Source organism: Perissodus microlepis, chromosome 12 (assembly GCF_051167445.1).
Source record: "Perissodus microlepis isolate ML-2025 ecotype Zambia chromosome 12, ASM5116744v1, whole genome shotgun sequence".
Classification (NCBI taxonomy): Eukaryota; Metazoa; Chordata; class Actinopteri; order Cichliformes; family Cichlidae; genus Perissodus; species Perissodus microlepis.
This window is the reverse complement of record NC_140472.1, coordinates 418,788-436,775: the sequence shown is the minus strand read 5'-3', so window position 1 is coordinate 436,775 and position 17,988 is coordinate 418,788. Positions and strand designations below refer to the sequence as shown.

At 39.0% G+C, this 17,988-nt stretch overlaps 1 protein-coding gene across 2 annotated transcripts; it reads left to right on the top strand.

Annotated features, from left to right (window-relative positions):
- Positions 1-1,756: 1,756 nt before the first annotated feature.
- On the top strand, positions 1,757-17,310 carry LOC146375530 (E3 ubiquitin-protein ligase DTX3L). 2 transcript variants are annotated; one of them, XM_084945332.1, is made up of 5 exons: positions 1,757-8,198; positions 12,356-13,327; positions 14,890-15,107; positions 15,786-15,851; positions 16,131-17,310. In XM_084945332.1, the coding sequence occupies exons 1-5, from the start codon at positions 8,175-8,177 to the stop codon at positions 16,132-16,134; spliced, it is 1,284 nt and encodes a 427-aa protein (XP_084801458.1). In that variant the 5' UTR covers positions 1,757-8,174; the 3' UTR covers positions 16,135-17,310. The 2 variants fall into 2 exon arrangements, with proteins under 2 accessions (XP_084801458.1, XP_084801457.1); XM_084945331.1 differs by having other exon boundaries at positions 15,786-15,862.
- The last annotated feature ends 678 nt before the right edge of the window (positions 17,311-17,988 follow it).

Sequence of the window (17,988 nt, the reverse complement as noted above, 5' to 3'; positions counted from 1 at the left end):
TGCTCCTGCAAATCCTGCAAGGTCTTAAATAATCAGGCCCCATCTTATCTTAATGACCTTGTAGTACCATATCACCCTATTAGAGCACTTCGCTCTCACACTGCAGGCCTACTTGTTGTTCCTAGAGTATTTAAAAGTAGAATGGGAGGCAGAGCCTTCAGTTTTCAGGCCCCTCTTCTGTGGAACCAGCTTCCAGTTTGGATTCAGGAGACAGACACTATCTCTACTTTCAAGATTAGGCTTCAAACTTTCCTTTTTGCTAAAGCATATAGTTAGGGCTGGACCAGGTGACCCTGAATCCTCCCTTAGTTATGCTGCAATAGACGTAGGCTTCCGGGGATTCCCATGATGCATTGAGTTTTTCTTTTTCACCTTTCTCACTCACTATGTGTTAACAGACCTCTCTGCACTGAATCATATCTATTATTAATCTCTGTCTCTCTTCCACAGCATGTCTTTATCCTGTCTTCCTTCTCTCACCCCAACCAATCACAGCAGATGGCCCCGCCCCTCCCTGAGCCTGGTTCTGCCGGAGGTTTCTTCCTGTTAAAAGGGAGTTTTTCCTTCCCACTGTCACCAAAGTGCTGCTCATAGGGGGTCATATAATTGTTGGGTTTTTCTCTGTATCTATGAAGCGCCTTGAGGCGACTTTTGTTGTGATTTGGCGCTATATAAATAAAATTGAATTGAATTGAATTGAATTATTCTGGTTTTCAAATTGGACAACACCTTCTTTATAATCTGTAATTTATACAGTCATAACAACACAAATCAGGCCAAATCTATGTGCATACAATTATCTGAGAAACTTGATTTCTTAAAATCAAAATACAAGGGAGCCCACATGATTCTTGGAGGAGATTATAATGATGCTCCAGACGATCTTATAGATAGAGTACCAATAAGAACATCTCAACACTCACAATTTAAAAGCACTGCGTTTTTCTGTGAACAACTTGCAGATATAGACGTATGGAGATTCTCTGATACAGAAGAGTTTACCTGGAGCAATGCAAATAGATCTCTACAATCCAGAACTGACTTGTGGTTAATATTTTCTTCATGTTTGCATTCTGTTTCAGAATCTTCTCGTGATTTTGCTCCATAAACTGATCACAAATTGATCACAATTCACGTAGTTGGCAATAAACAAAGTCAAAGTAATCTACGTGGTTTTTGGAAGCTAAATAATAATTTATTGAGTGATGATACATTTTGTAATATAGTGGAAAAAACGGCAGAATATTTGGGGATACCAATATGAATCACACACTAAAATGGGTATTTTTCAAATCAAGGTAAGAGAAGCAGCAATAAGGCGCAGCAAAGAAATTAAAAAAACAAAAACAAATGACTCTAAAGAAATCAGTATTATGAATGAATTAAACATATTCATGAAGAAAGATGCTCTTTCAGATTATTAAGAAATTAAATTGAAAAGACTAAAGGAAGAAATAGATAATGCATATATTAACATGCACTGTTCCAAAAAATAGTAATGTCAAAGTATCTTAGTGTATATTTTACAGTTTTGTACTGTCTTTCTAGAATATCATTAAATTTACATAAGTAGACTGTGATTTTACATGTCAAAGGTAAAATAACATAACATCACTGTAAATATAGTAAAACACAATTTACTTGTTTTTTAAATATATTTTTTTTGTACATATGCATATTTAGTTTATAAAAATACATTCAGAAATGTATCATAATTTCACAAATATTTGTCTGTTATGTGACAGAATGATCTGTTAAATTCAAATGTAATACTATGGAAAAATATATAAAATGATCGAAAATTAATGAGAATAATCAATAATTAAAGGAGTATTTGAATTATAATCTTTCTGAAAATCTCATGTCATCTAGGTCTGATTCAATCATTCAGAGGTAACAAGTGAAAATATAATTAATAGGAATAAAAACTAATAAAAACATATAAAACATTGCTCGGCCACGCTGTGCTAATTATATATTTAAAAAAATAAATGTAGAGGTAGGAATTGCAATTAATATAAATCTCAAAGTATTCACAACATTCCTGAACAGAAATAGGCCTCTGCACCTGGGGTGAGGGTGTGGCCATGAAAACAATGTGACATGCCATTGGATGTTGGGACACATAATAACATGACGCTAAGCATCGGCCAATGAATGTGAACTAACAACTAACTAACTAACTAACAACCACAAGGTCGCGGGTATGGCTGCACTGTAGGAAAACATCCTAATATAAAAGTATTTTACTGCATTTTACAGTTTTGTTCTGTTCTTCTAGAATATCATTAAAGTTACGTAAATAGACTGATTTCACATTTCAAATGTAAATTAACATTAAATCACTGTAATGTAATAAAACATCATTTTCATGATTATTAAATGTATCTGTCTGTACATATGTGTACGCTGACAAGTACGCCAACCACAGGGACAACAGCAGCCAGAGGAGCAGGGAACATGCAGCTGATTGACCCGGAACTTATGCAGGGTTCATTCCCGCCACAATAAAGGGACTGGCGGAAGTGGGGTCAGAAGTTACCGTGGTTACATATGCATATTTAGATTGTTAAAATACATTCACAAATGTATCATGATTTCACAAATATCTGTCCGTTATTTGAAAGATTGAACTGTTGAATTCAAATGTAATGCTATGGAAAAGTATATAACATGATCCCTATAAGCTTGTGTTACATCACATAAGTATTATTATCATTGCTATTTAGGGCAATCGTGGCTCAAGAGTTGGCAGCTCGCCTTGTGATCAGAAGGTTGCCGGTTCGAGCCCTGGCTCAGACGCTCTCCGTCGTTGTGTCCGTGGTCAAGACTCTTCACCTGCCGCCTACTGGTGATGGCCAGAGGGGCCGATGATGCGATATGGCAGCCTCGCCTCTGTCAGTCTGTCCCAGGGCATGCAATCCATTATTTAAACCAACTGTTAACTGTATATTTCTGTACATTTACGTATTATGATTCATATTGCCACATTCATTGACCTTGTTTATAGGTAATTTCATTTTTTGATCACGTTAAAATGTTCCTAATTTGATGTCTAAACACACTTGGAAAAGGCAGAAGCCCATGTAAAATTAGCGCAACAAACTCTATTTTCATTACTGAAACTAACTGTATTTTCATGAGAAAGTTCTTTTCTGTTATTTTACGGTAGTATTTTGGCGCCCCAGCTGCCGGAATATTACCGTTTTTTTTAAGATGTTTTTTGTAACAGTGAGGGTACAGGGGCTTTTATAAAGTCCAAAGCAAAATGGCTAGAACTAGGTGAAAGACATTCTTGTTACTTTTTTTGCTCTTGAGAAACGAAACCAAAGAAGAAACAATATATCTGCTCTTAAGATTGATAATAACCACTAATCATTTCGATATGTCAAAACATGTTGGTTCATTCTACAATGATATATACAAATCAAATTGTAATATCAATGATTGCGATAGATTTATCGAGTCAGTTAAAAATTTTGCACCAACTATCTCAGAAAACTTTAAAACTAATTGTGAACGTCCCATAACAAAATCAGAAATTTCAGAGGCAATTCGATCAATGAAAAAGGGCAAATCTCCAGGCAAAGATGGTTTATCAGTGGAATTTTATTTACATTTCTGGGATATCATTGTTGATCCTTTATTAGAATTATTTAAGGAATGCCGTGATAGAAAAGAAATGTCCACAAGCATGAAACAGGGTATTATAACTTTAATTCCTAAACCTGATAAAGATCTTCTTAAAATTGGAGGCGTATCACACTTTTGAACATAGATTTTAAGATCATCTCATTGGTCTATGCCAAAAGATTAAAAAAAATTTTTTTTGATAAGATCATAGCTGAAACGCAAACCGGATTTATGACCAACTGCCATATCAGTTCAAACATAAGGCTTATTTTTGACCTATTACCAGAGGCGGAGCCAGACATTTGAAACACCCGGGGCTTAGCCCTAAAGGGTAGTATGCATGTGGGATTTTTTTTTTGGGGGGGGGGTTAGAAATGACTGAAAGATTAATAGGCTCTGTTTTGAGTTTTGTTCAAAAAAGAATGACTTCATATAGGGAAAAATATATATCACATGTGCAGGACACCTTAAGCTAGGTTTTTAATTAAGCAGCAAGGCAGAACAAAATCAGGGCTGTATCAAGACACGAGGACTAAACCCCAATTCAACCAGACCAAGAACTGATCCGGAATTAAAACAGGACTACAACAGTTCAAAATCAGGACTACTGAGGACTTAACCAAGACAGAACCAGAATCAGAACTAGATGATAGTAACACTAAAAATCATCATAGACCTGCACTACACTTATTTTTTAATTCTACCAAAGTCCACTATTTAGATTTAGAAAAGTTTATATAATTATTTAGCCTTGTTGTGCAACAAGCCTGCATAACTTAATAAATATAGAATTTGAAAAATAACAAACCTAACAAGAAACACTAGGTACGAGATACATGAGTACCTATGATACGGTGATACTTTTGGTAAACAACCATTTGACTAACATGTGTGTCTCACCTGCTCTTGTTCCATCTCTGTTCTGTCCTCATTCTCCATCTCCCTCTGTGCTCCTCTCTCTCCCTCTCTGTTCCTCTCTCTCCCTCTTTGTGCTGACAATCATCAAATATACAATTGAAACCAGATATTTACAAACTCTTCAGATAAAAACACTTTTTTAATTGTAACATCAAATCAGACTAAATGTTTATTTTTTTAGATTGATAAATATAAAAACATATTTGTTAACTTTAAGAGTAAAGAGAGAAACTGTCTGTATTTCTTAATTGTAAATGGCACCAAATTGTATTCAAACTGAGCCACACTTATGGAGCTCCACAATTCTTTTCCTGGTGTTTTGGTTGACATCTCTTGATGTTCCCATGTCACAGAAACAGGCTCTGTGTTTTGCCTTATATGCATCCACAGCTGTGCCACCAATTTACTCACATGGACTCTACTAACCAATCAGAAGCTTCTTCAGCTCAGAATGGAATCGTCTGCAGTTTTCTTATTAATTAACAATAAACTTAGTGTACATGTACTCCCAAATTTGATCAAAGTGATAAAAAATAGAAGCTCTGTCTCTCTTTATTCTGAAATTTAACTACTTCAAAAGATATTTCAATATTTATCTAAAACAAAAGTTTACTCTAAATTGATGTTGTACAGTAAAAATGTTTTATGTTTTCTCCCTAAAGTGTAAATATCAGGTTACAAATGTGAATATCCTGCTGTGTACTGAAATCCCTCTTGTTTTGCATAGAAATATACTGAACAACATACAAAGCATAATATATAAAATAACATTTACCTGAGTTTTTTCTTTGAAAGAACCCTCTAATGTCCATTCTTATATTTCAGTACATAACTGAAACCTATTTAGTCGGGGAGGGTAAGAACTGAAAATATGAAATAAACACATGTAAGCTAAGACTCTCTAAAAAAAATAGCATTTGTTCGGCTTTTCATTTCGCCATTTGTTGATTCACTTGAAGAGCAAGTAACGTAATATTGGTCAAGTGATCAGCTTGATATCAATCTTTCGTGATTCACTGTCATATTTACATTATTTGTACGGTACGAATGATTTGCTTTGGTACCTGGTCAAACTTAAGCTCTCCTTAGTATGGCTGGCTCCATTTCTCTAACAGCGCACTTGCAGGCAGCAGCTGCCCCGCCCTCTCGCTCAGTCGCTTAGTGCCTGAGCTCGGATCATACCAATATCAGGGGGGATTCACGCACAGTCGTAAATTCCCACAGTGTACACTATGTGCTTCGAATATTGTGTGTACTTTTTGTTTTATACAGTTGTCAGCCAGGCATCTAACTATGAAAAAATTACACTCCAAAAGACCCCGGGCTTCTGACAAAACAACCCGGGCTTAAGCCCAGTAAGCCACCCCCACGCTCCGCCCCTGCCTATTACACTACCCTGACAATATAAATAATGGTTCCCTTATTGTGTTTCTTGATTTTTATAAAGCTTTCGATACGGTAGAACATTATTTCTTATTTAAAGCACTCAAAACCTTTGGTTTTGGTCCAAACTTTGTGTCAACTATCAAAATGTTTTAGAAAAATATTGACAGTTGTGTTATACTATATCCAAATACTACTAAGATTTCCAGTCATGAGATCTGTTCGCCAGGGTTGCCCAATTTCGCCCTTTTTATTTTTGATTGTGGCTGAACTACTTTCATTCCACATTTTGAATAGCCCAGTAATTAAAGGTTTATCTGTTATGGGTAAAGAAATCAGACTGACTCAACTAGCAGATGACACCGCGTTATTCTTAAAAAACAAAGATCAGATTGAAAAGGCTATTTCATTAATAGACAAATTCTCAACTGCCTCTGGATTAAAACTAAATAAATCTAAATGTGAAATTTTATTTTTGTACCAATCAAATGTCAAATCTTTATACGATATTCCTGTCAAAAACTGTGTTAGATACCTTGGTATTCATGTCTGTAAGAATGACACGGAGCGTCAACAACTCAATTTCTCTCCCAGGATGGAAAAAACTAAAACTATGTTGAACTTATGGCTCCAAAGAGACCTATCAATTTTTGGTAGAATCCTTTTGACTGGAGGTGTTTCCAGATTTGTGTATCCAGCCCTTTCCATTAATGTGTATGATTCCATGTGTAAAAATATTTTGTTAACTTTGGAAGAATAAGCACCATCATCTGAAAAATCATTGCTTTGTGGAACTAAAGATAAAGGTGGTTTTGGCCTTCTGGACTTCATGGACCTGAACTATACATTCAAGGTGAAAAGAATGCTTAAAATCTCCTGGATCATTATGGCATTTCATTCCACATAACATTTTTAGGAATGTTGGAGGTCTACAGTTCTTATTGTCTTGTAATTACAGTATATCAAAGTTACCAGTTAAAAACAGCTTGGAAACGATGTTGTTCACATAACTTTTCTCCACATAGATCTATTATCTGGAATAATGAATGTATCACTAAAAGGAACAAATCACTTTATTTGCAGAATTGGATTGATAAAAAGATAATCTATTTAAAAGACTTATTTGACGCTGAAGGCCAACTACTTAGTTACAATGACTTTATTACAGAAAAAACATTCCCTATCAAATTTAAAGATTTTAGCTCAGTAATAAAGTCCGTTCCCAGCGGACTGATTGATTTAATGGAAGGCTACAAAAAACAGAACACACTACATGCATCCGTTAACACTCTTTATATAAATGGTATTGATCTCTTAAGCAAGAAATGCACCAATAAACATATTAGAGAATGTTTGTATAATGCAAAGAAAATAACTCCAAGAGGGAAGTTTTTTTGGAATGCTATTTTTGAAAATATCAACTGGGATAAGGCAAGGCTTATTCCTTTTAGATTTTGTATCACAAACAAAATAAGAGAATTACATTTACAACGGGAAAATACTACATTACATTTTACAACATATACAACATAACATATACACAACATTTCAAGATTCTGTGACACTGATAGAAAATGTACCTTTTGTAAAACTAAACCTGAAAGTGTAACTCATTTGTTTAATGGCTGTTCATATAGTGCTACATTTTGGAGAGAACTTGAAATTCTATACTGTGCAAAACAACATACAAAGTCGAAATTGAAGGGAAGGACATTATCACTTATTTTGAAACCAAAGGAAAAAGGTTAGTGTACCATTGTCAATCTTTATATCTTACTAGGGAAATTCCACATACATAAATGTAAATTTCAAAACTCAACCCATTTGTTTTTGATTGAAATGGAATATTACTTAAACTCTCTTAAATCAACTTCAAATAAAAAAGGTTTATCATTGATTGAAATTCATTCCGAAATTTTCAACAAATGAGCTGTCACAGATACAATTTTCAAGTACAAAGCTATTATGAAGTCTGTCACATCCCTCTTTTTTCCCTCTATTTATTTATTTACCCTTCTTATTTTCAGTGTACTGCTTATTGTTACGCTGATTTGTCCTGTATCTCTACTGTACAAACTGAACTGGAATGACTGACTGTTCACGTTACAATTTCAAATAAAGTTCTGAAAAAAAAATTCAAGGTTAAAAAAAGTTGTTTCCAGTTTGATCACGTGATGAACAAAGGCTGAAAGTGAAAGCAAGCGGAGGTCGGGTCTGCGCCGAGTCCACAGACAGCTGCCATGTCCGCGATCAGCAGAGCAGAGGTAGGGGCTTCTGTTCTCATGTACAGCTAAAGCGCGACGGAAGCACAACAACGTTTTTACGGTGGTCCGGTTTGCGCAGTGTAGCCTGCACCGTATCTGCGCAGTTGCTCTGGCAGCACGTAGGGTTAGAGTGCGCTGCTTTCTCTTCTTTAGTTCATCACAAAAGCAGCTTTTACAAAACAGAGTTAACTGCGATACGGCGCTCACACCGCTGTTTAATACGACTTCCGGTGTTCTGACAAAACACCCTACCTATCAAGCTGCGAATCTCTGATTAATACGAGCACATTTCTGCTCTGAGCTCTTCCACTCATGCTACGGTACTTTGGCTGTATCCCAGTTCAGGGTCTGCAGCCTTAAAGGCCGCATTTTAAGGCCGATGACGTCACAGCGACGCGACGAAGGCTGCTCGAAATGCGGCCGTCAAATGCGTCCTTCATTTCCCTGAATTTAAGGATGTGGCGGTGTAGACTTCATGGCCCAACATATCCCAGAATGCATAGCGCGGCGGTGGGTGTGCATAATTTTGCCGAAAAAAACGGTGGAAGCGGAGCCGCCGAAGAGTGAACTTTCAAAAGTAAGTACTGAATATTATGTCACTTATTTATGTGCAAATGTTTAATAATGAAGAACATTAAAACATTCCTGTTGGCCACATGTCGGGAAAGTTACAAACATTAGTGACGTTTGTACTAACTTGGTTTTAAAGCCTTTACTTTTAAATATGCGCCGTTCAATAGTTGACTTTAATCTTACAGAGAATGTGATGATTTTGTGGATAATTAAAGTCAGTCATATATCCACAAACACAACAAGCTGAGAGTCAGTGATGCTGCTCGGTTTGCAGTCCTGAATATCACGGCACAAGCAGGATCCACTGCACTGTTAATGTCAGCTGTGTTATATTGCTGCCTCTGTTCGGTGGTGTCGAGCCAAACGGACTTTAACGTGTGTTTGAACGAGCTGACGGTTCACTCGTTAAGCTGAAAGAAAGATGCTTTAATCACAGCAGTCACACATGTGTCCACTGGACCATCTGGAACTCTTCTTGTTTAGCACTCGTAATAACACAAACACTAAATCCTCCTTCTCTGTGCTGTTGTGTAGCAGTGTGTACACCTGAGACTGTCACCTGTCTGTCTGTCCTGCACTCTCTCTCTGTTTCTTTCTCTCTGATTGTGGAATAAAAGTATGAACATGTGTTTATAAGTTACACTTGTGTTTGAATCCTGCAGCTTATCACACATTTGATTTCCATGTGTGACGACTGCAAGTGTCCAGAGTGAGGACAGACTGAGGGACCCACTGCTGCACATCATCTGTGAGGCTTTGCACCCCTGATGATCCACCAGGACAAACTCAGCAGTGTGTGAGGAAGAGGAGGAGGAAGAGCCAGCAGCAGCTGACAGATGGAGAGAATAGACAGACTGTTCCCTGTTTGTGAAGGACTGCTAGGAAAGTTTAACATAACTGTCTGTCCTGAATCAGTCTTATTAGGTAATGTTCAAATAATGTGATCATCCAGTGTTTTCAGTGTGGGAGAAAGTACTCAGGGCCTTCAAGTTACACACTATGAAAGGCAGCAACAAGTTTAATGTTCAGAAACCTAAAGTATGTATCAGCAGCAGAATGGAGCTAAAAATAAATGTTTGTTTCAGTTCTATGAAGCTTTGAGTATTTTGGATCAGTAGCTGCTGTGTTTGTTGCATCATATTGCTGTAATTGTTTATATGCTTTATATATTCTGAGCTAAGTTGATCTATAGTGTTACATCATATTCTATAAGGATGTTATGTGTTTGTAGACTTTCTGCCCAGTTTGACCCATTTAGCAGAAGTCAGCCTGTTTAAGGCTCTGATATCTATTCTGTATGACTTAAAGCAGTTATGACATGGTCTGATTTTCTCCCCCAATAAAGGAATATTTACTATATCAGTCTACTCTTCATTCTATCAGACACAGTTATCACAGCTCGTACATTTTCTTTTTACACATATATGTAAGCATTCAGACAGATTTAGTAATGCCAACAATTTAAACGAACAATATTTGTCTCTTATGTATAATACATCTATATATACACTGTCAAAGATACTCGTCTTTGAGTGAAGATTTAAGGTGATAGGAAATATAAATAACTGCAACTTGAATCTTTGACACAGAGTTCAAGCTCACTGCTGTAATATATCCTGTAATATATATATATCATTATAATCTGACAACACATATAATATTGGCCATATTATATTTACATTACCACAGAGAGATGACTTTAGTCTCATGAACAACATTAGCTAATTGTTATTTACTAGCTAATCTTAAATGACTGTTCAGTACAGAAATGAAGCCCAACAATCGTGTTTTACAGTCCTGTGGTTTCAGCCTCAGATACTCAACTAATCAAAGTGATGTCATGAAAAAAATGAATGACCAAAAAAACATTTTTCTCCTTCATTTCTGTCACACAAAGCTGTATGAAACGTTTCTCGCGGTTAGTATGGTTGCTAGGCAACCTGAACAGCGCAACGAAGGCTAGACCGTCCCATTTCACAAGCCTCGCACTTCCGCACTTCCCGTACTTATAGTACGCACCGTACGTAGTACGCGTACTGCGCGTACTCCAAGCGTGCGGTCTCTTAATTGGGACACAGCCATTGGTTCGTACAGTGCTCTTAGAAAGCCTCACCTTTACACACCTGTAGTTATTGTGGTCAAACAGCCTTTGTCTCACCTGGCCATGAAACTTCTCCAGAAAGTGTTTGGCAGGACATTTCAGCCAAGCTTGAAGGAAAACAAAGACTGACTGCGTGCATATGTGAGGCACCTCAGGAGCCTGAGGTGTTTGTGGGCGTTGGCGTTTCCTCCTGGACTGTGGCTCTGACACTCATCTTCTGTCTAATCTTATGGACATATTTGTTTTGAGCTTGTTTTGTCTGCACTGGCCTGCATGTTGTTAAATGTTGGTTTCCTTTTTTCAGATCTTTCTACACTGTATATATTATTCTGCTGCGTGCACTCTTGTATGCCTCTGCTTCTGATATCCACGGTTCACTTGTGTCATACACCACAACAGAATGTCCTCCTGTTGCATGATATGCACTTATCCATGTGTTTTACTTAATAATATTCTCTTCATTATATTTATGTGAACTCAGTCGAAATTTTATTAAAACCCTTTGAAGTTATAAAGAGAGCAGCTTATAGAAGAAAGAAAAGTCTGACGCATTTTAACCCACAGCCCTGGAGAACACTGAGGCTGCTTAGCTAATGCATAGCAATCAATAACACTGCACAATGTTTAAGCTCACTATGATAATGCATGTAAGTCAATATGATTGTTTGAGAGAAACGGCACCTCAGAGAGCAGCAGTAGGGGGGCATCAACAAAAAGCTTGAGTCCAGAGAGTTTCCATTAAAACAAAAGAAAAGAGCAGGATTTTAATTCCCCCCAGAATTCTTCAAACCTCATGAATAAAGGTGTGAAGAAGAAAAATGTTCACTGAGGAAATTCTGCTTTCTGTTTGAGATCATCAGTTGATCTGTTCTAAGGTAATTAAGTGAAGATTAAATCCTCAAGAATCTATGTTTTACTTAAAAAATATATTTCACTATGTTATGTACTCCAAGTATTAAGAGGAAATCTAGCACCGGAGCAGTTCGCAGCCGAGTGTGAAGCAGCAGGAATGAGAATCAGCACCTCCAAATCTGACACTATGGTCCTCAGTCGGAAAAGGGTGGAGAGCCCACTCCGGGTCAGGGACGAGTTCCTGCCCCAAGTGGAGGAGTTGAAGTTTCAAATATTCAAATATTGTTTTGTATATACAGTTCAGGTTATTGCACATAGAATTTAGTATTGCACATTCATAGAGGAGAATGGGAGAATGGGGGGTGGGACTGTGTTATCAGTGCATGTGTGAGTTAAGGGTGGTTATGGTTATTCCTGTTGTCCCATATGTCTTGCACAGCTGGTGTGGAGCACCAAGAATTTTGTGACAATAACAGGCTATTCTATTCTATTGTGTTTCTATTTGTTTGTCTAACGTGGCCGCTCTGGTATGGACACAGTTCTTGACTCAATATTCTGAGCTTTATTATAATGTAGTGCATTTTAATGGCATTAATGATCAAATAACTAAAGCTGTCCTGTCTCGTTGCAGTTTTTCACAGACATCATTCTCAGCATTGATGAAACTCCTTTTAAAGATAAGGGAACATTAAAGAACATTGTTGGAAGCAGGAAGGATTGTTACTCCTATGAGAAGAAGGGTTCCTGTTACAGAGTGAAAGGAACCTTTGAACAGCTGGACAAACTTGTAAGAAGATGCCAAAGAGCAACCGATCATCACAGTACTGCTACACATGGACGGACAGGTCAGCACAGTCATCACGCTTCCACTCCTGTCAAATCTGTGGAAGTGTCTCGGGTTGTTATGGACTACATTAATAAAAAATGTGAAGAAAAACTTGGAAAAATTCTTGGAAACTGTTCACTGGTCCCTGTACCACAGTCTGACATCACTGCACGGATTACTTTCAGACCACAGAGCGACTCGTTCCGCCAAGCTGCCTTTGTCAGGCAGAGGTTCATCACATTTTACCAGAGAGTTGCGTCTGACCTGCACATCATATCTGTCCCTGGGAATCTACACGAGCACAACAAGCTGCAGAGAAAATTCCCAACTCTCATCTTTGAACCAAGCAACAATAAACTAACAGTCATGGGACCTTTCCCACACATAGCTGAATTTAAGGAGATTCTTTGGAAAAATCGTTCAACCAAGCGTCTGGTCAGCAAAACTCCAACAGACAGTCTGAGCAACAGAATCTCAGCGTCTTCATCGGCACACAAAGATCCTGATGATGAATCCTGCCCCATCTGTATGGAAACAATAGTCATAAATAAGAAAAAGACACTGCGGTGCAAGCACTCTTTCTGCAGCGACTGTCTGGAGAAAGCTTTTGTATACAAGCCAGTCTGTCCCACCTGTGGGGAGTTATATGGTACTCTAAAGGGGACACAGCCTGATGGAGGCACTATGGAGGTCACCAAAAACGCTTCACCTTTGCCTGGTTATGAGAAGTATGGAACAATAGTCATCCACTATTATATTCCACGTGGCATTCAAAAGGTAAGAGTGCAGATACAAGGTCATTTTCTCTGTGATCTGCTTCCTGGTTTCAGGCAGACATGTTTGACCCGGTCAGACTCATAATTATTAAAAACAGGAATAAGACTAAGGCATGGGCTAAATCCAGACAGCAGAATATAAGAACTTAACTTTTAGTGTGTGTGTGTTTTTGTTACCCTTTCATGACCCCAGTCTGCAGCATCTAGGTTTCACATCATCATCATCATCATCATAAAAATGTTCCACCTGCTCACCTCACTACCACAAAACTCTGGGCTGCACTTCCACCAGAGCTCCACACCCCTTCTCCTTTTAAATCACATGTCAACATCCATCTGTTCAGAACTGCATACCCGTCATTATAACTTGGTCCTAGTCTCTTGATTAGTTTTAGAGTTGTGACTCTATTTGTTTACTTTATTTAATCGTCTGTTTTTATTTTGCTGTACTAATGTCAGGTGACCTTGAGATCGTCTCACGGAGCAATCTGAATCTAAAACAAGATACCGGATAGATAGATAGCCTGAGTCTAGCTCCTGTCACCACATTAACCTGGTCCTGGTGACCCTTCTACTACTCTTATCAGTACCTGCACCAGATTTGATCCTGTGTGACTCTTGCAGTGGGCGTGTTTGTCCAATTGCATGACCCTCTTGGTTGTGTTGTAGTGAGCAGTCAGTCACGTAGCTTTCCATTGCCCTAGTTCACGTGTCAGTGAATTAGGGCTTTGGCTAGTTCACTGACAAAATGTAACTTGTATTTAATTTTATTTATATAGAACCAAATCACTACAAGAATCACCTGGAGGTGCTTTATATTGTACTGTAAAGAAAAACCTACACCAGGCATGTCTGCTGCCATGAGCATCAGGCAGCATTGGTCACAGCGTCGGCCCCGTCTGATCCTGCAGGGGTGAGAAGCTCTGCAGCTTTTGAAGATGTTGTGTTGTTGACACCTCAGATACTGGTCTTATCGAGGTGTTATCACCTCGTCTGTGCGGCCAACCTTGATTTATTGCCACTGTTATATGTTATATGGTCAGTGTTGGGTGTAATGTGTCACAAAGTTCATGTTACTGGAATCACATTACATTTTTCAGTAAAACAGCGGTCTGTACTAAATTCAGTAATTACACGCTGAAAGATCAAAATCCAACACAGACACGTGTCAACGTGAACTCTTTGATCAGAGCAGGACCCAGTGTGCTCCTAATGTCACCAGCCTGGAGGAATGGCAGGGCTGTGTTAGGAAGGGCGTCCAATGTTAAATATTTGTCAGATCAAACAAAAACTCAAAGAGGTGTTTTGGAGGTCGTACTCCTGTGTACTAGATGAGTGTACATGAAGCACACAGGTGGGTTCATTCGTGTGAGACTCACAACTTCTGTCTTGTGTGCATAATTTTAAGAATTTCTCAGCACATATAAGCTTTACTTTTATAAAGAGTAATAAAGAAAGCAACTGCAAGGTCAGGCCCTAAAACTACAGCTACCTGAGAGCCAAATCCACATTGAGTCTAGGCAAGTTAGATAAAGCAGAGAAACCTTTTCTGTCTGTCTGCAGGAGGAGCATCCCAGCCCGGGTCAACCATATGAAGGAGCATCCCGGACAGCCTACCTTCCAGACTCCCCGGAGGGCAGGATGGTGCTGGGCCTGCTGGGGCGAGCCTTCGATCAGAGACTCATTTTCACCATCGGACGCTCAACTACCAGTGGCAGAAACAATACAGTCACATGGAACGATATCCACCACAAAACCTCAACACATGGAGGACCGACTCAGTAAGGACAATGGCAACACTGCAGCTCATTGATCGATCATTTTGGATTGATTGTACCCTCAGTCTCTTCTATATTTAAGGGGCGTCCACACAGGAAGCATCGCTAGTGAACATTTCAAGCACCGGTTGCAGAGATCACACTTTATTTACCACATCAGTGGTTCTTTTGTTCACTGTTGCTTGAAGTCACTTACTTTCATGTCCATGCTGCGGTCGCTGGACGGCACCTGCTGTGTGGACGTCCCCTTACAAATGTACTGATGAGTGCATGTCAGCAGGTTTTTGCCTCTGAACATTTCTTCCCTTGCAAAGAGAACTAGCGTGTATCGATTCCTTTATTTTACATCAGTCTGTGTTAATGTCTCAGGCTCATTATTAGTCTTCATCACAGGTGAAACCGGCTGTAGTTCAGTTTGGTTTGTTAGTGCTAGTTTACCAGGTGCTTTCTATGTCATTTAAGTTAGACACCTTACATATTAGCCTACCTTACAGCCAGACAGCCATATGAACAACATGCTGGACGTTTCAGACACCAGCAGAACCAGGCAGCCGTCTGCTGCTGGGTGGTGAGAGGATAGAGGCGAGCGTACCATAATCAAGGACAAGAGTAGACAGGAGTCAATGATGTGCAACAGTAAGAATATAAGGCAGCACTTCTTTTCCTGTGACTGTGTTACAGCTACGGATACCCCGACCCCGAGTATCTCAGCCGAGTTCGAGATGAGCTGAAGGTCAAAGGAATTGAGTAAGTTTAAGGTTTGTGTCTGCACAAAGAACACTTACGATTCCTTTTCTACGTTTTGTCCCTGTTTCATGATTCAACATTTTGAACATAAACTGTATTTAACATAAACTGTAATGTTGGAAGCAGCTAATATTTGCAAAAGAAGTAACAGTAGTAACACTTAACTATCTGCAAAAGGTCAAACAGTTATGTCCCCTTTCAAAAAAAGTCACAAACAGTGCATACGAGTAGATGTAAGGAGCTATGGCATGACGTGTGTTTCTGTCCACTTTGTCACAGGTGAAAGATGCAGCCGTCCCAGACTGACCGCTGCTCATCACAAGCTGAAGGCACACGAAGCGTTTCCTCTCGTTGTGCTTTCATGAGTCGTGATTTTTGACAAGAAGCCAGTTTAAGTTGATTCTCCATTAACTCCCCCCCATAAAATATCAGCTACATTGTATAAATGCACTTTGGTAACACTAACCAGAGGTCTTAATAAGGAGGATGGCTAACACCCCCAGGGTCACTCAGTTGTGTTGTTGGACCTGCAGTGACTACGTTGTTTCATTCAAGTGTCGACTAACAAACATGCAAAGTGCTGGGATGAGCGTGATCTTTATCTGATTTTTGTGTTGTTCTTTCATTATATGTATTTAGATGTTTGTACACTGATTAGGAGGCATGTTTGTGACTGTCCAGAACTCCAATTTCCTTTTTCTTTTAAATTATAAGCCACGTGAAGCTAAATGAAGGTAATGTTGATTTCCTCTTCTGAGCACAGGCAGCCACAGCATGGCTCCTCCAGGACTGGTGGTGCTATTCTCCAGGCTGATTGGTCAGTGAGCTGTGATTGTATACCTGTTCAATCACACCTGTAACCTTGAACAGAACCTCCTCTTAAGCAGTTTAGAGTCGATGTACGAGGTGAGAAGTGAATCATCACTAAACAAACTAAAGTAACCTTCAGCCCAAATCACACTTTGAGCTAAAAAGTTGCTCTCCAGAGCATCCGTGAGTGTGCGAAGTGTGTGACGTTCAACACACACACAGAAAGAGCACACAGTGCTGGTATGAATGAGTGTGAAGCGCTTTGAGTGCGCTTTAGAAGAACTGTTCCATTTACTATTCAGGTTTGAGGTGACAGAGTGCTGAATGCAGTGTAGTGTATCAGTGTGTCACACTCGACCCACCGACAGGGTGACGCAGCCCACTCTACCTGGTGTTTACGTTCAAACCTAAACGTCCCTGTAAGACTGCACTAGTGTTTGGTGAAGCTGTGTTTATCAGTACGGTACAGCAGGCTGCACCACACATCTGTGCCCAGCTGTGTCATCCATCACTTGTGGACTTTGTATAAAAGTTGCATTTATAAATTCTGACTGAATTCACTGTGTTGCAAACAAATAACAACAAAAACCACGAGTAGGTGTGTCTGTGACTTCTGTTCAAACATTTTCATTGGAATTGAAGCTGGCCTGGTACATTAGTGCTACACAGCTCACACAAGCACAGAGTTTGGTTTAAACATCTAAGTCACACGTTATGATCTGGCTGTTCTTGGATCTGTTTTCAGGACAGTACACAGACTGGAGGTCCCTTTATTTAGAGAGCACACATCACTTTGCTGCAACATGTCATGCCTTATGCACAAACCTCCTGATGTCTCTTCCCTTGTTAGATATGGAAAAGAAGAAGGCCATCCTAATTAAGCAACATCCTTCATCACATCCATGAGGATCAAACCTGTGACCCAACAGTGTAAAACAAGCATTTAGACCAAACTATGGTTCATGGGGAAAAGGCTTTGTACATTTTGACAGTGAACCATAAACTTATGCCTAATTCAAACACATCAATAGGAGAATGTGAGGTTCGATTCTTCTGACAGTCTGACGTGTACCCAGATATCCAACAGACGGATCAATCTGAGGAGTTTAGCTAAAACGTAGAGACAATGGCTACATCGGCTCCACTGAGAACCACAGTGGGCAAAGATGTAAACACAGAGCTTCTGATTTACATACTGTAGGTTACACTTTACTGATTAACCCTCTGACTTCACAGTGGGATTAGTTAAAATAACCTCAGAACTCCTGGGCACATCTTGAGTGGGTCCACTGAGATCACAGACCCACACTTGATAACACAGCAGAGC